Consider the following 25509-nt stretch of genomic DNA (forward strand, 5'->3'; position numbering starts at 1 on the left):
TGGGAGAGGGATGATAAGACCCCACAGTTGCTAGGCACACTACCTAACATTTGTTAAGGAAATAAAACAAAGAAGGTAAGAAGAAAAGAAACAAGAGTCCCAGAGAGCAGGAGTGAGAAAGGGATTTGCTTTGATTCCACGGCCTTATATAATATTATTATATAATAGTATGCTAAATAAGTATCTGATGAGTTAATGAATGGTGTATTACGGCATTTACAGCATCTTCCTAAACCTTCAGGGCTGAAAATATAAATATTTTTGCATTCATTTAATAAATATGTATTGGTCCCTACTATGGCTAAGTACCTGCTGATTCAAAACTATGCATCTTTATTCTAATACTTAGAAATAAAAAGCCAAATCTCAGAATATTCTCATTTATACATTTTACTTCCCTCCTAAATGGATATGAGAAGACTTGATCTCATAACTGAGCCACATTATCTGCATTTTGTTTATCTTTTAAAATTCTAGCATAATTACTAGTACATATACTATTCTATAGACTTTCTCAGATTCTCAAGAACCATTCTTATCAACATTAATGAGAATTGGGAATTTATGTTTAAAGAATGGCTTCTTTTTAAGACTTGACATGTTTAAGCGAGAGATAATAATGACTAAATAAAAAGTAGTTTTATTATAATAAATATCAAAATCTAGACATTTCAGCTTATGTATCAATATATATGATAGCTATAAAAATGGCAAGAATCCGTTTTCCTGCTGTCTCGACAGATGTTTCACTAAACTACATTCCCATTATTATGCTGTAAGTTATCTGTGTTTTTACTAAGCGTGTTTACAAAGGCATGATCAACTGACCTAGAAAAACAACAAATTATATAGTTTGCAATTTAAATGAAAAGATTTAAAATACTATTCTCATTAAGATGTAATCAAAATAAATGCTTGTAGGGGATGAAAACATTACATATACTCAGAGTTAGGAGAAAAAAAAAAAACCTGAAAGGACAGAGATTAAAGACAGAAGCCTGAACATATACCTAGCCTACTAAAATATCTGTGCTTTAAGTGGGCTTCCTAAAATTTAAGACTCCTATATATGGGCTAAAATATGCAGAGGGACTTCATTCATCCACATTCAATATTTACTGAATAACAGGTTTTATTCTAGACTTTTCATGATAAACAGGGAACAGACTGAAGTTGTCAAGGATTTCATTTTATTTGGATCCACAATCAACACTCATGGAAGGAGCAGTCAGGAAATCAAAAGATGCATTGCATTGGGCAAATCTGCTGCAAAAGACCTCTTTAAAGTGTTGAAAAACAAAGATGTCACCTTGTAGACTAAGGTATACCTGACCTAAGCCATGGTGTTTTCAATTGCTTCATATGCATAGGAAAGTTGGATGATGAATAAAGAAGCCCAAAGGAGAGGTGACACCTTTGAATTCTGATGCTGGCGAAGAATACTGAATATACCATGGACTGCCAAAAGAACAAACAAATGTGTCTTGGAAGGAGTACAACCAGAACACTCCTGAGAAGCAAGGATAGCGAGACTACCTCTCACAGACTTTGGACATGTTATCAGGAGGGATCAGTCCCTGGAGAAGGACATCATGCTTGGTAAAGTAGAGGGCCAGTGAAAAATAGAAAGACCCTCAACAAGATGGATTGACACAGTGACTGGAACAATGGGCTCAAGCATAACAATGATTGTAAGGATGGTGCAGGACCAGGCACTGTTTTGTTCTGTTGTACACAGGGTCGCTATGAGTCAGAACCAACTCGACAGCACCTAACAAGAACAACAACATTCTAGACTTTGGGGATACAAGAAGCTTACATTCTAGAGAGAGGACATGAATAATAAATACGTAAACAAATATATAAAGAAGAAAATTTTGATAGGGAAAAGTGCCAGGAAGACAATACAGCCAGAAAATATAAAAGAGTAACTGGGGAGTCGGGAAGTAGCTACTTTAGGTAGGGTATTCTGCAAAGGTGACACTTGAGCTCATACTGCAAGCACGAAGACAGGCATGAAAAGATCTAGATAAAAAACTCTTAGGCAGAGGGAACAGCAAGGCAACGGCCATGAGGCATGAATGAGCTTACTGGAGGGCTGATATGAAAGCCAACAAACGAGGGAAAGGATGGTACAAAATGAAGGAGAAAACAGGGGTTGGGTCATACAGGGTCTTACATGTCAGGGGAAAAAGTTTGGGTTTAATTCTAATTGTGATGAGAAGGCACTGAAGGGCTTTAGTCAGGAGAGAAATGTGATCTGATTTATATTCCAAAACATCATTCTGAAGATTCAGAGCAATATCAGGAATCCTCCAAGGGAGATCAGAAAATCTAAATTTGTACTCCAAAGCCCCAAGCCACCAATGTAAGACTTCTTTTAGATAAAATGAAAATAGGTTGTATTCCTTCAAAGAAGTATTGGCTGTGATTCAGTATGGAAAATGTCCCCTTTCCTCCTAGAATGGGAGAATTTCCTTCCAGCTATACCCTTCCACCCTCCCAATCTGGGGCATGAGTGGAACTAGGATTATAGGCCTCTAATATCACCCCCCCCACCTCAATTTATTGAAGGCTGTCTCTTTTGAAAAATATCATGTTTATAGCTTTGAGTTACCAGCTCATTAAAAACAGTGTGGTTCTTCTCTGTAGAGACAGACAGGATTTCACCCAAATCTATTTGTAGAAAATGCTCTGCAATCAAAATAAAAAAAACAAAAACCCACAGCTGCAAAATTTCAAGGAAGCTACTGATCATGCAAAACCAGCATTACTGTCCTAGTATTGAGAATGGCCCTCACTTGAACCTCTTTATCTCTAGAAAGTGAGAACAGTCTAATTTAGGGAAAGAAGAAAATGACAAATATTAATGAATATTACATATTATGTGCCAAGCACTTTATTTGGTTCTTTACAACTGGCATAAGAACACCAATATCCATGTTCTTTCCACTACACCACACTGCCCATGGAAGCATTTTCCCTGGTTTATAAGTTAATGGGAAAATGGAATTTGTTTTATTGATTACTTTGTTGCAATATAAAAATTCCTAAAAGATGTGGTATTTTTGAAAGTAAAATTCTTAAATACCCTTTTAAGAATTTTACTTTTTAAAATTCCTTCCAACAACCCTATGTGCCATCATACTGATAAAAATCTTAGGTCATAATTTAAGACAGTTAATTTGATCCAAAATATAATAGGGAAAGGTAAAACACATTTACTTTACTATACTATTTATTAGGAAGCCCTGGTGGCACAATGGTTAAGTGCTCGGCTGCTAACTGAAAGGTTGGCAGTTCAAACCCATTAGCAACAACTTGGCAGAAAGATGTGGCAGCCTTGGAAACCTTATGGGGCAGTTCTGCTCTGTAGGGTCACTATGAGTCAGAATCGACTTAACAGCAATGGGTATGCTATTTATTACAGTATTGTGTGATAACAGTAATAAAGGACATAGATAAAACTATGTATCCCTCAGGAAACACTTTCAAACATCATTTTAGTATTATAAAACCTTGCTTTATCAAGCAAGATAAAGGAGTTGAACTAAAAAGAAATGTATTCTAATCTCCAATGCATTAGCATTAGCAGTGAGCCCCACCACCAATATAGCAACTCTGGGTGAGATGAATCAGTAAGGGGCAGAACCTTGCATATGACAACGGAACTGAAGGAACAATACTGTGAGAGGACTGAGCCTAGTTATGGCTGGTACTACTACAATGCACAGACTACGCATTTGGATGACACCTTACACCAATTTGGCTACTTCTATTTGTCTTCCCCATTGGACAGGCTAGTAAAGTTGACCAGTGGTAAAGCCATATTATAAAAGGAGGTATTTCTCCATGATCAACCACCTCCATCATAAATCAAACATGGAAAACTATAGGTAAAGGAGTAGAGACCAATAGTTGATGTCACTACTACTTTCTTGTCCACTGACCTCTTAATAAACAGGACTCATTTTTAAACAGTTGAGTGTTTTAATGTTTAATGTAATTCATTTATACGTATTAATTAAGGAAGACAGAGGAAAAAAGGAGTCCCCTTGGCTATATTCCTGTAGCTAAACTCAGAGGACATCTTGAACAATATAAAAGAGATAAAAATACAGCAACTCTGGTTAAAGGGGTACCTTCCAAATGACCTTCCCCTCAGAAACCAACCCCATACCATGTGTTCCATAACGTACCTACCAGGAACTTTAGGGTTCTAATGAACACAGATTGAAAATCACTGATCTAAACAGTGGAGAAGAGCAGTCTGAGCTAGCTCAAGAACACATATCCAAGGGAAACCTTGTATTTCCTCAGTGACAGTGGTGGAATAGATTCTGAACTAAGAATCAAAAAATATGGGGTTTATTTTCAGCACAAGCACTTATTTACCAGAAGGCCCTAGGAAAACATTTAACTTCTGACCTTGATTTTCCTCATCTGTAATATGTGAATACACCTTCCCTATCTCAAAGATTGATTCAAAAAATTAACAGACATAGTGAATGAGAAAGAGGACAGAATCTGTTTGGTGAGAGGAACAACAATATTCATAATAGGTATCAAATAATAAAAATTATCACTAAACCTACAAGGAAATAAGATTTCTTCCAGAAAAAAATTAGTCACGTGCTCTCTCCAGATTACCTTCCCTGCTGTAGAATGAGGTCTCACAAATCATACACTTGTTTGACCTTTGTCTCACTACATGATTATTAATAAATGCCAAAATGTTGCATTCTGGGTCATCGTAGTATTACTTTTCCATTTCAGTTTTTATTGAATTCAGTTCTCATGAGAGTGAATTAATAGTTCTTGAAAATGAGGTCTAGAATATATCAAGCATAGTCCCTGGACAAGTTTTCAAAATTACACAAACATGATTATCCCTAGAATTGGCACACTTAGACTCTGGCTCTGCTAACACTGCTCTTCTTACATTAAGCAGATACTTTAAAGTCATCATAACGAAGGGACCTTATCAGCAGGATGTATCTTTCAGGGGTTTTTTCAACAGTAATGATACAATTTCACCAACTGCTCCATCTGTGCATCCCTTTTACACACAGGATAATAAACTCCCCTAGCCTGGCATTTAAAATCTTAAATAATCAGAAACTACCTTTATTACTAAACGATCCCAACTATCTCTTGTTTTCAGAAAATGTACTTCACTGAATTCTACCACATGAGACACATTTCACTGGGCTTACAGAGAAATCAGATTCATAAACAGTGCTTTGTATGAAGCATTATTTGCGATCATTTGCAGTCAAGCTGCCTTGTAAAAATTATGCTTACCCTTGAAGAGTAATGCACTCCTGGGAGCTTTCAGCCCAGCAGCCACTCAGCATTGCAGCAAAATAACTAGATCTGGCACTTAAAATGGCCCTAAAGGGGAGAGGAAAAAAAATACAGGTGAGTATTTATGCACCATGCAAAATATAATTTTTTAATGAAACTCTTCATCTTAACCTTCTAAAACATGACTATCTTTTGTTGTTTGTGTGCATGGGTAGGATTATTACAATAATAAAAAAATTTACAAGCCTGTATTTACAATGAAGTATTTGAATTGCCTATATTTATACCTAAGTATTTTATTGTTCAACTAAAACATTAATTTCCATACCTTTTTTATCTTTCTAATTTTTCTTCATACAGGCTCTTTACTGAGAACAATAACTGGGACTATTTCCATGACTAACAGAGTAATAAATTATTTACAAACAGAAATAAAGACCAAAAGATGTTAGAGACTAAAACTTTAAAGGTCCTGAGCTCTAGTTCAGAACTTGCCCTAACTATACTCAAGAAAAGCCGTATCTTAGGTTTGAGAAAATGACAGGAAATATCATTTATTTTGAATTTCTATTGTCTTGTGAGATAAATGTTAATTAATTTATTCTTCATTTGACAAATATCTATTAACTTCTACGCTGTGCCAGGCACTATCCTAGGTGCTGGGAATACAGCAATAAATGAGACATATATCACAATGTTATATTCTAGTGGGGGATGGAATGGAAGCATGGAGAGAGATAGGGAGGAGAGAAAGATAACAAAGCAAAGAGTAGAATTGCCCCATAGGGTTTCCAAGAAGCAGCTGGTGGATTCAAACTGCTGACCTTTTGGTCAGCAGCCAAGCTGTTAACCACTATGCATCGGGGCTCCAAATGGATGGCAGATAGATAGATAATTTTAAGTAGTGCTATGCATGCAATTAAGCAGAGTGAAGCTACAGAGGAGATGGTAATGAGGGAACTGGGTTCCTCCAGAATTTAGGGGAGGAGGCTACTTTAGACTGGGTAGTCAGCGAAGGCTTCTCGGAGGAGGTGACATTTAAGCCGAACCTGAATAAGGAGGAGCCAGCTATGCAAAGATCTGGGAGACGGAACTCCAGACAGAAGAACTAGCTAGTGCCATGAACCTAAGGGGATTACAAACTTGGTGTGCTTAAGGAATAGGAAGAAAACAGCCTGTGTGACTGCGCATAGTGAGCTAGAACATGGATACGAGATGAGGCAAAAGAGGTAGAGAGTCAGCTCATGCAGGACCTTGTGGCCATAGCGAGGGGTTTGTTTACATATTATTTCAACTGCAATGAGAAACCATTAGGTACTAAGCAATACAATGACATGATCTGATTTTTTGAAAGACTGATTACTCAAACTGCTTTGTAAAGAATGGATAATAGAGAGCCAAGAGTAGAAACAGGAAGACTGCTTACAGATATCAGTGGCTTGGGCTAGGATAGTAGCAGTAAGGATAGAAAAATGGACAAATCTGAGACATATTTTGGAGGCTAAAGGTAGAATAAGGACTTGCTGATGGACTGGTTGTGGGGATTCAGCAAAAGAGAGGAATCAAAGATAATGTCTAGGTTTTTGTCACAAGCAAGTAGTAGATGGTTTGTGGATTGGTGGGGTGGGAGGAAGGAATCAAGTTTTCTGTTTTGAATATGTTAATTTTAAGATGCCTATTGGACAGCAATGTGAAATTATCAAGTAGATAGTTAGTATAAAAGTTTGGAGCTCGTTAAAAAGACCTGGCTTAAAATAGAAATACAAATAAATGCAGAAGCTGCTTTAAATATTTTCTAGTAATGGAAGATGATGCGCACGAAGAGCTCCCTTCTAAAGAGAAACTGGCTGCAACACAAGATATGTTTCAATATTACATACCAAATTAACCTCAGAAAATCAAGCGTTATGCTAAATATTAGACAACCTTTCTTCAACTGGACCACTAACAAAACAGGTATGCATACTCCAGGAGTTCAGTCCTCTTGTCATCAATTTCTCATGTTCCAGGACAGGTTCCACTATTGACCTCTGAGAATGATAAAACATTAGCTTGTGAAGTAACAAAAACATGTACCTATTAAGATAGTGACATAAAAAAAAAAAACCCAGACATACATGCAATAAATGTATCTTTTTTTCCTAAGGACTGCTATTGCGTATTTCTGTTGGACCCCGAAGGGCTACACCCTATGCACAACAGTGAACAGGAAATAGACAAACCCTTATTAGAAATGAAGCTCTGTTTTCAATCAGCTCAATTCCTGACTAGATTAAAGTGATCTGCATCTAGCCTAACTGCCAGCCAAAAACAAAACGAAATCCTCTCTGCATTAACATCAGCCAGAGCATCAAATTATTTCTATAAAAATTTAATAAAATGTCCAGGTAGCATCCAATCATAATCAGGCATCACAACAAACAACTGGAAAATGAAATTTTAAAAATGCCATTTACACTAGTTCTAGCTATAAATGCCTATCTTGGAAAAAGGTTTCAAATCAATGACCTAAGATTCTACCTTAGAAAACCACAAAAAGAACAGTAAATTAAGCCTAAAGAAAGTAGAAAGGAAAGAAAAAGCAATAGAACCTGATGATCAAGTGAAATATTTTATTCACTAAGTTTGCTGTGTAATTTCTATCTTTCTATAAGAGAAGCCAAAGATTAGAGGTCATACCTTAGAGTATGATTAAACCTATATGACCCAATCAGAAACTAGTACTCATTCTATGATTCTTTCCTCAATCATGAAAAGCTAAAAATTTTTAAAGCTCTTTTAATTATAAAATACATGCTTATAATAAGCTCTAATACAGAACTATATACAGTAAAAATTTAAGCCTTCTCCTTGCTTCCTTGTTTCCACTCTTTAGGAATCACCATTGTTAACAATGTATTAAGGAGTCCTGGCGGCACAGTGGTTAAGAGTTTGGCTGCTAACCAAAAGGTCGGCAGTTAGAATCCACCAGCAGCTCCCTGGAAATCCTACAGGGCAGGAAATCCTATGACTCTGTCCTATAGGGTCATTACGAGTTGGAATCAACTTGACAGCAATGAGTTTGGTTTGGTTTGGTGGGTGGTGCAGTGGTTAAGTGCTTGGCCACTAACCAAAAGGTTGGCGGTTCAAACCCACCAGCGACTCTGCAGGAGAAAGATGTGGCAGTCTGCTTTCATAAATATTTATATCCTTGGAAACCCTATGGGGCAGTTCTATTCTGTGCTATAGGGTTGCTATGAGTCAGAATGGACTTGATGGCAATGATTTTTTTTTTTTTAACAATTTATTGAATATCCTGCCAGGGCTTTAGCCATGGCAGTCTTTCATGGTATAATGACTATGCTAAATTTTAATACTTATAATCTACTTGATTATACATACTTCATTTTTTCTTTATGAATTTCACTCTCAGCACAAAATATACTACTTGGCATATAGTACTCATCAGACAATTAATGAAAGAATACCATTAAAATTGTATCCTACCATGTACTTTGACTATGCCTAGTGGTAAATACATATATAAATATGTACTTCATGTGTGGCAGCCATGAGAGGTACACCTCTCAGATCTTTGACTGTGTAACTGACCTATGGCCCAACTACTGCATTCTGAAATCTATCACCACATTGGTCACCAGGCCACAGTTCCCACAGGCTGTTCCCTGCCAATGACTGAGTGTGGCAGGGATACTAGGTCAGGCCTATTCCTGGGAGACAGGCAAATTTCCAACAGCTCTGATAAACTTTCCTTAGTCTAAGATGCTTACACCCAACTTTCCTTCCCTCTCTCTTTCACTCAGGGTCATATTCACGTTGTGGTCTGATACCTCTCCCAGCCTCCTCTGGCTTCTTTCCCATTTTCTCTCACACGCATTTACCCTAACAAATTTCTTGCAAATCTAATGCCTTATTTGTGTCTGCTTTCAGAAGATCTGAAGTCAACACATCTGAGGCTCAAACAATTATCCTGATCCTAAAGCAGACATTTAGAGAACTTAAATTTTCTAAACTTTAAAATTAAATTTTAAATTATTTAATTAGGATGCAAGCCTCAGATTGAAAAATAACGCTGTAGATAACATGCTGCATTAAATATCTTTGCCAAATTCATCATTTTCCAACATGCCAAAAACTATTTTCACCTTTTGATCAAATTTAATCTCAACTGACAATGCTGCTCCTGGCTCTGTTAAGATGCCCTAATTTCCCCCTTGCTGTCGCTTTAATATGCTGCTGTTCAATACTTCCTGATGTTAGCTGAACTAGATTCACTACTTCAGGCAGAATAATGGCCTGGATTACTCAGAGAAGCTCTAAAAAGGGCATTTTTTACTTGGACTAATTTTTTTAAGTATTCTTGCTCTGAGAATTTTTTTTCCTTTAGTTCCCCATAACTGAGCAGTAAACCTAAACTTTTAGAGCTGTCATTACTACCTACTCCACATCTTTGCAAATATTTTAGAGAACGTATGCTTTTTAAAAATGAAAGTTAGCTTTGTCTTAAGAATTTTATGACATCCTTTGACTACAGATCTCATAGGACTAGTCTTTCTTAGGTTAAACTGTAAAGTGCAGTGGATGCCCTATTATCCAACACAACTGGGAATGGTAGCTGTTTGGTTAATAAAAGAAGACAGGAGTGAATAAAAAATGATTTTTATATATCATTTCATTGTAATTTTAAAAAGTACATTCATTCAAAATCTTTCTTTTAATATAAGTTTGCTGATTGGAGCCTTTTTCTTGCATAAACTATACCCATATACATTATCTATGATTTCTAGTGCAAATTTCTTTAAAGTGAAGAATTTAAAAGCTTTTATGAAGCAATCCGTGTATAAATTACTCTAGATTTTTATAATTTCCCTTCAAACTTTTATATTGCTTCATCTCCACTGAATTTAAAAGCGCCTGTCCTTTATTTTATCTTTCCAACGCATTCACCTGTTTTCACTGAAATAACAACTTTTTCTTTCATACTTCATGTATTATAGGTTTACATGATATTTTATTAATTTCTATCATTAAAATAACAAATGCGGATGGCATAAACAGGTTTGTAACAAACCCAAGTGATGACTCTTGAAAGGCACAGACTTAACCACCCATGGGAAGAGAAATGTGTAAGCATACTTGAGAGTGGTCTCCTAGCCTTGAGAATTCAGCCTCATGTGTCAGCGTGTTCTAAAGAGAGAATCTGGGCAGCAGGTTATATAGAGCTCAGTTAGAAGAGCCTCTACTGTAGGCGCTTTGTTTCCTGCCTCTCCTCTCATGCACCCAGTGCGTTTTGCTATGGTCCCCATTGCAACCTTCCACAAAGGCCGGTTTTCCCCTTTGTTGTTCCCGCATCTAATTTATCCTTACTTTAAACCTTTCATGTAGACAGGGTAGACCATTTATCACTAATAAAGTAAATAACAATACTAGTTACTCACTTTATTACATGGTAATTTGGAGTTTAGTTATAATCATTTCACTTAAGCTTAAAAAAAATTCTATGAGAGGGACTGGCAACCTTCCGTAAAAGCCCAGACAGTAAGCATTTTAAGTTTGGCCAGTCCCTGGTGCATATCCTTTGTTTTTGTTTGTGTTGCTGTTGTTTTTAACAAGCCTTTCTAAATGTAAAAACCCTTCTTAGCTTGAGGGTCACACAAAAACAAGCCACTGACAAGATTTAGGCCCAAGTTTGCAGAAATCTCCAAAAAGAAAAGGTAGAGTAGGCAACATTGTGCCTCTCTTACAGATATATATTTACAGCAATTAATATTTAGTGAAAGCTTACAACGTGCCAGGCACTTTGCTAAGTGCTTTAGGTGCATTATCTGATTCAATCCTCATAGCCATCTTCTGCTATAGTTACTATTATTATTCCTTTTACACCTAATCTTAGCCAAAGGGGCCAAGAAGCAATGCTTATTATTCCTTTTCCAGATAAAGAAATCGAGACTTGGAGAAATTAAGTAACTTCCCAGCAACAAAGTGGTGGAATCAGAATTTAAACCCAGAAAGACTGACATCTTAAATACTAAGCTACACAGCTTCTGAAAAAGCTTTCAGCTGGTGTGCCCAAGAGTATACAGCTAATGAGTAGCATGGCCCAGACTAGAACACTGACCTCCTGACTCAGGGCTGATTTACTAAATATTCAGAGAAATCTACATTTTAAAAAGGGGATTTGATAAGGTCTTAACTCAATGAATGAATGTCTAAAGATACAATATCAGGCACTGATAAGAGAGGTATTTTTTGAAGGGACATCAGATCTTGAATGTCAAAAAGCTAAAATTAGGAATCACTCCCTAGCTTTTTCAATAATGTAGCATAAGAGGATCTTAATTATGAAAGAAGTACAATAAATAAATTCTCTTAAAAGATTTTGTACATGCATACAATGGAATACTGCTCTGCCATAAAGAGAAATGAAGTCCCCATACATATTACAACATAGATGGATCCTGAAAACATTATGCTGAGTGAAATAAGTCAGCCACAAAAGGACAAATATTGTATGATCCCATTTGTATGAAATATCCAGAATAAGTAAATTTATAGAGATTATTAGCGGCTACCAGGGAAAAGGTGGGAGGGAGAAAGAGGGACTCATTGCTTAGGGGACACTGACCTTCTGTTAAGAGTGATGGGAAAATTTAGGAACCGATAGCAGTGATGGTTGTACAACATGATGAATGTAATTAAGGTCACTGAATTACACATGTAAAAAATGTTGAAATCGCAAAAAAAATAGCAGATTTGACTTCTCTCAGAAAACTTTAAAACAATAAATCACATGATAAAATGGCCAGGCAGCAATGGAGTGGGTCAAGTAGGTGCTTAAGGGTACACTGAAGGTGACAGGAGGGAATATAAACAGAAATACATGACATCAAGATGGTATTCATCTAGCTGCTGAGAGTACTTTTGGCAGAAAGGCAATGTTAGAGAAGTTCACACCAAGAGGTAATGTATATTGGTATCTCAGGCAGTAATACACAGTGAACTTGTAGCGAAACTTAACAAATGGGATCCATGAAATCTAATGGGCCCTTCTTTTATCATACCCCTCCCTCAAAATAACAAAAAGAACTCTCCTCATTTGTTTTGAACAGAAGTATTAGAGATAAACGAGGACAAAAGGGAAGGGCAGGGGATTTGTGCTTTGCGGAGGGAAAGGTCTACGTAACAGAAGAGTCCAGTTAATGTGGTCTCCCCTAGAGGCCTACTGCTATCCCTCCGCCTTGGACTAGCAGAAAGCCAAGTGACTCAGACCCTGTTTCTCTCCTTGTCTCACCAAAGTAATGGGGCACGGAGTCTGTTGCTGCCGTCCACACAGAAGCTTGTATCAAGGGCCTATCATCTGGATGATGAAGATGACAGTAAGCACTTAGACAATACGGATAGTCCCCAACTTACATCTGCAAGTGAGCATCTGAGAATGATAATAGCAAATTACACGCTGCAACACTGCCTGTAGTACATATTACTAATGATAAGATGTACCAAAAAAAAAAAGAACTTTGGTATGATATCCATATGGTTTGAAGAAAAACTTGAACACAAAATTAAATTAATTTTTAAGATAAAATTGTGAGAAGAGGAAGAAGAAGACAATGGTGAGACAATGATGGGGAGAAGAAAGAAAATAAGGAAGGGGGAGAAGAAGCGGGAGGAGAAGAACAACATACATACACACAATGTTGGGAAAATATACATCCAGGCTATGGAAAATACACTAATCATTTACATTCCATATTTCCTGTATGTAGTGGAGATTACATAAGAATTGGAAATACGTGTATATATATTTACAAAATACATGTTCCCAGAGATTAATATGTGCACTTCAAATACTGAATAGTAAATAGTCTGGTTCAAAACTGGCAATCCTAGAGTACAGCAATGCACTACTGTCAGTTAACTGGCAAAACGAGTATGACTTTTGAGAGCACAAACATTAACACTGTGGTTTCTGGTAATGGACTCCTATAGCCTAAAAAAAAAATAAAGGTTGTGCACTCTTGAACCTAGAAGGTGTGGTTGCTCCTTGCCACTGTAAACAGTCTGTATCTTCCTCTGCAGGAGTATCAGAACAACTTCTTATCAACACCTTATCTGAAACCCAAAGAAAGGGAGGGAGGATAACTATCTGGGTTCCTCAGTTTCCTGGTTCTCATTTTGGTCCATTGTGAAGCCCAGCTGTATTTATTTCCTTTGAGTTCCAACAGACAATAACCTGTATTTCTTATTAATATTTTTTCTTCTTTTAAGCAGATTTCTGTGACTTGGAATCAAAAGAGCCTGACCAAACAGGGAGCAAGATTCAATTTAAAATCTGGAATCTTTAAACAATCCAATTCAACAGCAGAATAATTTTTTTTTTTTAGTACACTGAAGTCCTAAAACTCCTCATCAGTGCTATTCATCAGTATCATCTATTTTGAATCACAGAATTTGAGCCAAAATGCATTCAGAGAAGATGTGCCATTCATGTAGAAACAGTCATCCTCAATAGTATAATGCCTGTGAAATTAAAAACTGCATTTAACTAAATTTTCTGCAACAGTGGTTTTCAAACCTATTTTAGGCAACAGAACATTTTCTTCGAATGAAGTTTTAGATTCATTTCCGATGTAAAGCAGAGATGACAGAGGACCTGCTCTGGCTGAAGCAGGTCTGTGTGGGTATGTGAGTGCACGGGTGCACGTGTGAGCCTGCAGGCAGAACGCCCTAATGGCCAACTTCCCGTGTCAGAGACCCCCTGAGGCATCACTGTGGAACCCCAGTGGCCTGTGAGACTCAGAGCTTAAAAACCACTGTGCTAGAAAAAGACAACCATCCCACCATACCGTTGAAATCAATCATATTTCTATTTACCTGTGAGCTTTAAAACTTTTTCCATCAACATAAATATCAATATCTGGGCAACACTGGTTCACATAAAGTTTCAATAAATCTTCTCCTAATTCAGATGCAGGTTCCAAGTCATAATTATCTTTAAAAGAAAAAAATATGACTAAAAATTGATTTCTTTAAAATTATAGACATTCAAAAATTTTATATTCTAATATTAACAAAAGGTTTTTCCACATAATTATCTCAATTAACTGCTCTGAGAGTGAGCAGCTGTGACTGAAATATTTAAGCAGTAAATTAAAAAAAAAATGAAATTTTAAAATTATCAATAATTTCTGCTTTGAAATATAGTTTGTACTTGCATTTAAATACGGGCATATCTCATTTATTTATATATCTCCTTGTGCTTTGCAGATGTGGCATTTTTTATGAATTGAAGGTTTGTGACAGTCCTGCATCGAGCCAAGTCTATTGGCGCCATTTTCCAACAGCATGTATTCACTTTGTGTGCCTGTGTCACAGTTTGATAATTCTCACAATATTTCAAGCTTTTTCATTATCATTGTATCTGTTATGGTGATCTGTGATCAGTGATCTTTGATGTTACTATTGTAATCATTTTGGGACATCATGAACCACACCCATATGACAGTGAACTTAATAAATGCTGTGTGTATTCTGACAGCTCCACCAACCAACCATTCCCCCATCCCTCTCCCTCTTCTCGGGCAGCCCTATTCCCTGAGATACCACAATATTGAAATTAGACTAATTAATAACCCTACCATAGCCTCTAAGTGTTCAAGTGAAAGGAGGAGTCACACATCTCTCACTTTAAATCAAAAGCTAGAAATGATTAAGCTTATAGAAGAAGGCGTGTCAAAAGCCGAGATAGGTCAAAAGCCAGGCCTGTTGTACCAAACAGTTAGCGAATGTGTGAATGCAAAGGAAAAGTTCTCAAAGGAACGGAAAAGTGCTACTCCAGTGAACACACAAATGATAAAAAAGCAAAACAGCCTTATTGCTGATATGGGGAAAGTTTTAATGGTCTGGATAGAAGGTCAAACCAGCCACAACAGTCCCTTACGCCAAAGCCTAATTCAGAGCAAGGCCCCAACTCTCTTCAGCTCTGTGAAGGCTGAGAGAGGTGAGGTAGCTACAGAGGAAAAGTCTGAAGCTACCAAAGGTTGGTTCACGAGGTGTAAGGAAGGAAGCTGTCTCCATAACATTAAAGTGCAAGGTGAGGGAGCAAGTGCTGATGCAGAAGCTGCAGTGAGTTGTCCAGAAGATCTGGCTGAGAGAACTGATGAAGGCGGCCACACTGAATGACAACTTTTAACATAGACAAAACAACCATACATTAGAAGAAGATGCCGTCTAGGACTTTCATAGCTACCCAAACAAAAAACCAAACCTACTGCCACCGAGTTGATTCTGACTCATAGCATCCCTATAGGACAGAGTAGAACTGCCTCCTTGAGTTTCCAAGGAGCACCTGGTGGAGTCAAACTGCCGACCTTTTGGTTGGCAACCATAGCACCTTACCACTACACCATCAGGGTTTCCTTCACAGCTACAGAGAAGTCAACGCCTGGCTTCAAAGCTTCAAAGGACAGGCTGACTCTCTTGTTAGGGACTAATGCAGCTGGTGACTTTAAGTTGAAGCCAATGCTCATTGACCATTCTGAAAATCCTAGGGCCCCTAAGAATTATGCTAAATCTACTCTGCCAGTGCTGTATAGATAAACAACAAAGCCTGGATGACAGCATATATGTTTACAACATGGTTTACTAAATATTTTAAGCCCACTGTTGAGACCTAATGCTCAGAAAAAAAGATTGCTTTCAAAATATTACTGCTCATTGACAACGCACCTGATCAGCCAAGAGCTCTGATGGAGATGTACAAGGAGATTAGTGTTGTTTTCATGCCTGTTAACATAGCATCCATTCTGCAGTTCATGCATCAAGGAGTAATTTTGACTTTCAAGTCTTACTATTTAAGAAATACATTTCGTAAGGCTATAGCTGCCATAGACAGTGATTCCTCTGGTAGCCTGGGCAAAGTAAATTGAAAACCTTCTGGAAAGGATTCACCATTCTAAATGCCATTAAGAACATTCGTGATTCATGTCAAAATATCAACATTAACAGGTATTCGGAAGAAGTTGATTCCAACCCTCATAGATGAATTTGAGGGGTTCAAGACTTCAGTGGAGGAAGTAACTGCAGATGTGGTGGAAACAGCAAGAACTAGAAGTGGAGCCTGAAGATGTGGCTGAACTCCTGCAATCTTATGATAAAACTTTAAAGGATGAGGAGTTGGTTCTTATGGATAAGCAAAGAAAAGTGGTTTCTTGAAATGGAAACTACTCCTAGTGAAGATGCTATGGACACTGTTGAAATGACAACAAAGAATTTAGAATATTACATACACTTAGTTGATAAAGCAGCAGCAGGGTTTGGGAGGATTGACTCCAATTTTGAGCGAAGTTCTACTGTTGGTAAAATGCCATCAAACAGCATCGCGTGCTAGGCTGAAGCCTTTCGTGAAAGGAAGCGTCAATCAATTCAGCAAACTTCACGGTTGCCTTATTTTAAGAAATTGCCACAGCCACCCCAACCTTCAGCAATCACCACCCTGATCAGTCAGCAGCCATCAGCATCGAGACAAGACCCTCCACCAGGAAAAAGTTTACGACTTGCTGAAGGCTCACATGATATTTAGAATTTTTTAGCAATTTAGTATTTTTTAATTAAGGTATGTACATTGTTTTTTTTTAGACAACGCTACTGCACACTTAATAGACTACAGCCTAGCATAAACATAACGTTTAGATACACTGAGAAACCTCAAAATTCATGTGACTCGCTTTATTGAGATATTTGCTTTATTGTGGTAGTCTGGAACTGAACCCATAATATCTTCGAGGCATGCCTGTATAGATATATGTTTAAATACAGACATACATTTAAATATGGGTAATATTATTACAAAGTTGTACACTAAAAATGAAGCCATTCATGAACATCTCAGTTACAAAGTTAGAAAAATTTCCAATTTTGATGTTCTTTCTCAGTACTAAATTCTTTCCCGTTCCCTACATCATGGATATGTGGCTAGCACAATCTGTATACTGACAGAAATCCAACTGAAATCAATGAATACGTATAAAGTACTGATTATGAGTTTAGCACTGTATACAGTATGGAAAAGTATAGAAAACAAATGTTTAAAAAATTATCTCTATGCAAAAAAAAAATGCCTTTAGGCAGTGGGAAGTAACATATAAGACATGCATACATGGAAAGGAAGGAAGAGAGGGAAAGAGACAGAAAAGAAGGAAGGAAACTGCTATATTGTGTAACACAACTTTGCAGGTTCAGAAATTATCTAGTCAGGATATCTGATAAGGATCAGTTACTGGGGACAGATTACCAATAATTAAATTTACATGCTTAGAGAATAAACCAGAATGCCATTATTGGCTCTACCTTCAAAAACAGATCCAGAATCCAACTACTTTTCACCATCTCCACTGCTACCACCCTGGTCCAAACCACCATCATCACCTGGGTTTCTACAATGACCTCCTAAATGGTCTCCCACCCTTCACCTTCACAGTCTATTTTCAACAAAGCATCCAAAGCCATCTTTTTAAAGTGTTAATTCATCTGGCTCTCCATGATCTCTTTGACCTCATTGCCTACTTTTTTGCTTACTTCCACACTGAACTTTTTCCTATCCCTCCAATGTGGCAAGTATGTTCCCATCTTAAGATCTTTGTACTGCCCCTTCTTTTGCCTTGAACACTCTTCTTCCAGAGGTCCACATAGCTAACTCCCTCACCTCTTTCAAATCTTTCCTTAAATGTCACCTTTTCAATGAGGCCAACCCTGACCACTCTATCTAAAATTATAACTGTAATCACCAGTACTCCCAATTCCCCTTTCTATTGTTTTTTTTCTATAGCACACCACCTTCTAACTTTTTTACTATGCTTATTGTTTACTGTTTATCTCCACCCCACCCCACTGCGCCTAACTAGAATATAAGTTTCAAAAGGACTGGAAGTCTGTTTTAGTCACTGAGGTACCCCTCAGATCTAGAACCGTGCCTGGCACATAGCAGATCCTTGGTAAATATCTGTTGAATATATTAAATACCATATATTATATAACAAAAACGTTTGAAGGAAAAACGTAAAGCTCTAACTGGAAGTCCTAAGCTAAAGAAATGGCTGGAGGATAAAGAGAAATATTTAAGGATATTTAGGAGATAAATCAACAGACATGGTCATCAACATGGAATGAAGGATAAGAAATGAGTAGAAAGATGGTGATATAATTCACAATGATACAGTGTTTAAGAAAAGAAAAGGTTGGGGGAGGTTGGTGATTAGGTCAGTTTAGGATAGGTTACATTTGAGATATTTAAGGTATATTTAAGCACATATGTCTAGTCAGTAGTTGGTTATAAACAGCAAAAAAAAAAAAAAAAAGAAGAAGAATATCAATTACTTAAGGAGCAGAAGGATGAGCCAGTGAAGGAGACTAAGCAGTGGTCAAGAAGAAAAGTCAGGAGGAGCCAGAGGAAGTTTCATGGAAGGCAGCACTGACAATATGAAAAACTAGTTAATAAATAAGACGTGGACAAAAAACATCTGTTAAACTGTCAACTGGAAGGTTACCACTGGTGAACATGAGGGCTTTCCATGGAATGATAGAGAGGTAGTCTAATATATAGGGGGCTGAGAGGTAAATGAGGTCTTTTCACTTACATTCACAACAGTTTGGCCACTTTAAAGGCCTGCTGTGGGGCCGTAGGAGCATCCTAACCAGAAAAAAAAAATTTTTTTTATAAATGGTATCAAATACTAACTCTGCCAACTTCTCCATCTGTATGGCAATGGGAAAGTCTCTTATGCTCTGAGTCTTAGAGTCCTCATCTAAACAATCAGTCTGTAACAATTTACCTCTTAAGACTATTTGAGACTAAATGAGATAAAATATACGACTACATCTACCTCAAAACCTAGGATGCCTACTGACTGATTCATTCACTCACCATAATTAGACACTATGAATGTAACATAAAAGGAATCAAACTGATCTTAAATTAGTTCAGTTGTTTTTATTGTTGTTGCACTAAACACCAATAATAGAATCCCTAAGTTAACAAGTCACAGGATCAATCTATCTCGTTGAGGGTCTTCCTCTTTTTCAATGAGCTTCTACTTTAGCAAGCATGATGTTCTTCTCCAGGCACTGGTCCCTCCTAACATGTCCAAAGTACATGAGATGAAGTCTCACCATCCTCCCTTCCAAGGAGCATTCTGGCTGTACTTCTTCCAAATTCTTCTGGCAGTCCATAGTATATTCAATATTTTTTGCCAACACCATAATTCAAATTCATCAATTCTTCCTCAGTCTTCCTTATTCATTGTCTAGCTTTTCCATGCATAGGAGGTGACTGAAAATACCATGGCTTGGGGTCAGGTACACTTTATTCCTCAAAGGGACATGTTCGCTTTTTAACACTTAAAGAGGTCTTTTGCAACAGATTTGCCCAGTGCAATAAGCCTTTTGATTTTTTTTTTAATTATTATTGTGCTTTAAGTTAAAGTTTACAAATCAAGTCAGACTCTCATACAAAAATTTATAAACACCTTGCTATATACTCCTAATTGCTCTCCCCCTAATGAGACAGCATACTCCTTCCCTCTACTCTCTCTTTTCATGTCCATTTGGCCAGCTTCTATCCCCTCTACCCTCTCATCTCCCCTTTAGACAGGAGATGCCAACATAGTCTCATGTGTCTACTTGATCCAAGAAGCTCATTCTTCACCAGTATCATTGTCTATCCCATAGTCCAGTCCAATCCGTCTGAAGAGTTGGCTTTGGGAATGGTTCCTGTCTTGGGCTAACAGAAGGTCTGGGGACCATGGCCTCTTGGGTCCTTCTAGTCTCAGTCAGGCCATTAAGTCTGGTTTTTTTATGAGAATTTGGGGTCTGCATCCCACTGCTTTCCTGCTCCCTCAGGGGTTCTCTGTTATGTTCCCTGTCAGGGCAGTCATCTGTTGTAGCCAGGTACCATCTAATTCTTCTGGTCTCAGGCTGATATAGTCTCTGCTTTATGTGGTCCTTTCTGTATCTTGGGCTCATAATTACCTTGTGTCTCTGGTATTCTTCATCTCCTTTGCTCCTGGTAGGTTCAGATCAATTGATGCATCTTAGATGGCCACTTGCTAGTGTATAAGACCCCAGACATCACTCTCCAAAGTGGGATGCAGAATGTTTTCTTAATATATTTCATTATGCCAAATGACTTAGATGTCCCCTGAAACCATGGTCCTCAAACCCCTGCCCCTGCTATGCTGGACTTCGAAGTGTTCAGTTTATTCAGGAAGCTTCTTTGCTGTTGGTTTAGTCCAGTTGTGCTGACCTCTCCTGTACTGTGTGTTGTCTTTCCCTTCACCTAAAATAGTTCTTGTCTACTACCTAATTAGTGAAAGCCCTCTCCCCTCCTCCCTCCCTCCCTCCCCCTTCTCATAACCGTTAAAGATCATTCTCTTCTCTTTAAACTATTTCTCGAGTTCTTATAATAGTGGTCTTATGCAACATTTGTCCTTTTGCAACTGATTAATTTCACTCAGCATAATGCCTTGCAGATTCCTCCATGTTATGAAATGTTTCACAGATTCATCACTGTTCTTTATTGATGCGTAATATTCCGTTGTGTGAAAATGCCATAATTTATTTATCCATTTATCTGTTGATGGGCACCTTGGTTGCTTCCATCTTTTTGCTACTGCAAACAGTGCTGCAATGAACATGGGTGTGCATATATCTGTTCGTATAAAGGCTCTTATTTCTCTAGGATATATTCCAAGGAAAGGGAATGCTGCATCGTACGGTAGTTCTATTTCTAGTTTTTTAAGGAAGCGCCAAATCGATATCCAAAGTGGTTGTACCATTTGACATTCCCACCAGCAGTGTATAAGTGTTCCAGTCTCTCCACAACCTCTCCAACATCTATTATTTTGTGTTTTTTGGATTAATGCCAGCCTTGTTGGAGTGAGATAGAATCTCATTGTAGTTTTGATCTGCATTTCTCTAATGGCTAATCATCATGAGCATTTCCTCATGTATCTGTTAGCTACCTGAATGTCTTCTTTAGTGAAGTGTCTATTCATGTCCTTTGTCCATTTCTTAATTGGGTTATTTGTTGTATTGTAGTTGAGTTTTTGCAGTATCATGTAGATTTTAGAGATCAGGCGCTGAATGGAAATGTCATAGCTAAAAACTTTTAGGTAGGTAATCTTTTTACTCTATTGGTGAAGTCTTTGGATGAGCATAGGCGTTTGATTTTCAGGAGCTCCCAGTTATCTAGTTTCTCTTCTGCATTGTTAGTAATGTTTTGTATACCATTTATGCCACGTATTAGGGCTCCTAGCATTGTCCCTATTTTTCCTTCCATGATCTTTATTGTTTTAGATTTTATATTTAGGTCTTTGATCCATTTTGAATTAGTTTTTTTGTACACGGTGTGAGATTTTTTTGCAGATGGGTATCCTGTTATGCCAGCACCATTTGTTAAAAAGACTGTCTTTTTCCCATGTAACTGATTTTGGGCTTTTGTCAAATATCAGCTGCTCATATGTGGATGGATTTATGTCTGGATTCTCAATTCTGCTCCACTGGTCCATGTATCTGTTGTTGTACCAGTACCAGGCTGTTTTGACTACTGTCATGGTTATAATAGATTCTAAAATCAGGTAGAGTGAGGCCTCCCACTTTGTTCTTTTTCAGTAATGCTTTACTTGTCTGGGGCCCCTTTCCCTTCCATATAAAGTTGGTGATTGTTTCTACATCTCATTAAAAAATGTCGTTGGAATTTGGATCGGAATTACATTGTATCTATAGGTCGCTTTTGGCAGAATAGCCATTTTTACAATGTTAAGTCTTCCTATCCAGGAGCAAGGTATGTTTTTCCACCTATGTAGGTCTCTTTTGGTTTCTTGTGGTAGTGTCTTGTAGTTTTCTATGTATAGGTCTTTTACATCTCTGGTAAGATTTATTCCTAAGTATTTTATCTTCTTGGGGGCTACTGTAAATGGTATTGATTTGGTGATTTCCTCTCTAATGTTCTTTTTATTGGTGTAGAGGAATCCAACTGGTTTTTCTATGTTTATCTTGTATCCTGACTCTGCTGAACTCTTCTACTAGTTTCAGTAGTTTTCTTGAGGATTCCTTGGGGTTTTCTGTGTATAAGAACATGCCATCTGCAAATAGAGATACTTTTACTTCTTCCTTACCAATCTGGATGCCCTTTATTTTTTTATCTAGCCTAATTGCTTTGGCTAGGACCTCCAGCACAACGTTGAATAAGAGTGGTGATAAAGGGCATCCTTGCCTGGTTCCCGATCTCAAGGGGAATGCTTTCAGACTCTCTCCAGTTAGGATGATGTTAGCTATTGGCTTCGTATAAATGCCCTTTATTATGTTGAGGAATTTTCCTTCTACTTCTACTTTGCTGAGTGTTTTCATCATGAATGGGTGTTGAACTTTATCAAATGCCTTTTCTGCATTGATTGATAAAATCACGTGGTTCTTGTCTTTTGTTTTATTCATATGATGGATTACATTAATTGTTTTTCTAATGTTGAACCATCCCTGCATACCTGGTATGAATCCCACAAGTCGTTTGATTTTTTGACTGCTGCTTCAATCAGTGTTGATCATGGACCAAGTAAAATGAAATCCTTGACAACTTCAACATTTTCTCCATTTACCATGATTTTGCTTATTGGTTCAGTCGTGAGAATTTTTGTTTTCTTTATGTTGGAGTATAATCCAAACTGAAGGCTGTAGTCTTTGATCTTCATCAGTAAATGCTTCAAGTCCTCTTCACTTTCAGCAAGCAACGTTGTGCCATCTGCATAACGCAGGTTGTTGATGAGTCTTCCTCCAATCCTGATGCCACGTTCTTCTTCCTATAGTCTAGCTTCTTAGATTATCTGCTTTGCATACAGATTGAATGGGTATGGTGAAAGGATACAACCCTGACACATACCGGTCCTAACTTTAAACCACACAGTATATCCCCTTGTTCTGCTTGAATGACTGCCTCTTTGTCTATGTCCAGTTTCCACATAAGCAAAACTAAGTGTTCTGGAATTCTCCTTCTTTGCAATGTCATCCATAATTTGTTATAATCAATACAGTCGAATGCCTTAGCATAGTCAATAAAATACAGGCAAACATCTTTCTGGTACTCTCTTCTTTCAGCCAGGATCCACCTGACATCAGCAATGATAACCCTAGCTCCACATCCTCTTCTGAATCTGGCTTGAATTTCTGGCAGTTCCCTGTCAACATACTACTACAGCCATTTTTGAACAGGGCTTCAAACTGGTTCATTCATGGCTGATTAAGCGAAACCAGAACAGACCTGAATTTTTATAAATTGGGTGATCTAGAACAGAGAAAATTATGGCTCAAAGCCCTGGAATCAAAGACTCGGAAGAGGCATAGTGAGCCTTTACAGGAACCTGATGCGTGGGACGAGGCAGTAGAGCAATGTACATTCAAAGCAGCATGTCTGGCTTCCACCTTTGAGCAGGGTCTCACTGCTCCCCACTCTATGCAAAATCCAAAGGGCAAGAGACTTGGTTGCTATGCACCATGTACGCTGCCCGAAGTTTCTAGCAGGGCTTTGACCCATAATTTGTCCCATTCCAACTACTGTACTGTCCAATTATTCTAAAAATTTGGATCTGTTCCAGTGTCACTTCCTTGGCCATGGCTGAAACAGGAAGAACAGGTTCAAATCCCTGGTTTTGAATTACCTTCAGCATAATTTCACTTGCATGTGATATTAATGATATTATTTGATAATTTCTGCACTTCATTGGATCACCTTTCTTTGGAATGGGCATGAATATGGATCTCTTTCAGTCAGTTGTTGTCCAAATTTCTTGGCATAGAGGAGTAAGCACTTCGAGCACTGCATCCGTTTGTTGAAACATTGACACAGTGGCTGCAACAATGGCCTGAAACACAGCAACGAATGTGAGGGTGGTGCAGGACCAGGGAGTGCTTCGTTCTGTTGTACAAAGAGTCACTATGAGTCAAAGCTGACTCAATGGCACCTAACAACAAGAAGTTAACAGGGCTCTTTAATATGTAGTCAATTTTGCTATAATACTTGCTATGAAAACATGAATTTGATCCAATACAATTGATACAGTAGGAACAATTTGAACATAACATGAATTTTGCATTTGGTTATGTGCAATTTCATCCACGAGAAACACTAAATTAATGCAGGGAACTGCAACCAGCTGAACCAAGCCATCTAAGAATACACAAACATACACTCACCTCTCAAATATGTCTCAGATACCTAAGTTCACTGTATGTGTTACAAGTTATACCCACTCATATCTGGTGTTCCAAACATCCAACTGATTTCAGATAACCAACTGTTGGATCATTTTCTATGAATATTTTTGTATTTCTACGTGGTATGGGATTTCTGAGCTGAACACTGACAAACTTGGTTAAAGGATGACTGAACAGCAAGCAAAGTGGGCTAATGCACTGCTTCGGAAAGATTTAGACACCTCCCTCATGGAGTCATTTCCTTACATTACAAGGTGAGGAATCTACAGACTTTCCCCTCCCCTCCCAGAGAAGGGTTTTTTTTACCTTCCAAAGTAAAAGTCTCTCTCTCTGGAGGGGATGATGGGCAGATGTGTTAGCAGCTTATAAAAGCTTAGAGTCTCCTAATTTTGGGATTCCTTTCCTACAGTGCAATCCCACTGCACATGCAGGGTAACATCAGGCCCTCAGTGCATCACATCATGGCGATGAGGGCTTAGAAACTGGTGCTAATGTGCTCTGTAAGTAATAAATGGTCTGTTCTCTGATTCAGACACCTCATGTTTCTTGTCAGAATATCTATAGCTTTGTAGGGCAATAGTCTCATGATACGACTCAGTCAATTGTCATGACAAAGTTCACAAAAATCATGATCTGTATCCTAGTGAAGCGAGTAGCATCTGGGGTCTTAAAACCTTGCGATCGGCCATCTAAGACACAACTGTGGGTTTCTACTCACCAGGAGAAAAACTGTAAGAAGGTAACCAAAAGCACAGAAAAGAAACATGTCTACATGAGCCACAACCTCATCTCTCCTGAGACCAGAAGAACTAGATGGTACCCAGTGACAATCACTGACGATTCTGTATAGGGACACAATAGTTGAAACCAGATAGAATGGGAAAATATTATGGAGCAGAACTCAAATCCTTATTAAAAAAAAAAAAAAAAAAAAGCCAGGCA

The 25509-nt window shown here is 37.8% G+C and overlaps 1 protein-coding gene across 14 annotated transcripts in view; it reads right to left on the minus strand.

Annotated features, from left to right (window-relative positions):
• BTBD8 (BTB domain containing 8) overlaps nt 1-25509 on the minus strand; it is a 95895-nt gene that overhangs the window by 48143 nt on the left and 22243 nt on the right. For 10 of the 14 annotated variants that reach the window (XM_064282287.1, XM_064282286.1, XM_064282285.1 and 7 more), the window contains 2 exons: nt 14182-14299; nt 5305-5394 (listed from right to left, as the gene is read on the minus strand). In XM_064282287.1, coding sequence (XP_064138357.1) covers nt 5305-5394; nt 14182-14299 — 208 coding nt within the window. Of the gene's footprint in view, nt 1-5304; nt 5395-7233; nt 7337-14181; nt 14300-24011; nt 24120-25509 lie in introns of those variants that run through there. The other 4 variants (XM_064282294.1, XM_064282296.1, XM_064282293.1 and 1 more) reach the window with 4 other exon arrangements.

Source organism: Loxodonta africana, chromosome 3, assembly GCF_030014295.1.
Source record: "Loxodonta africana isolate mLoxAfr1 chromosome 3, mLoxAfr1.hap2, whole genome shotgun sequence".
NCBI lineage: Eukaryota > Metazoa > Chordata > Mammalia > Proboscidea > Elephantidae > Loxodonta > Loxodonta africana.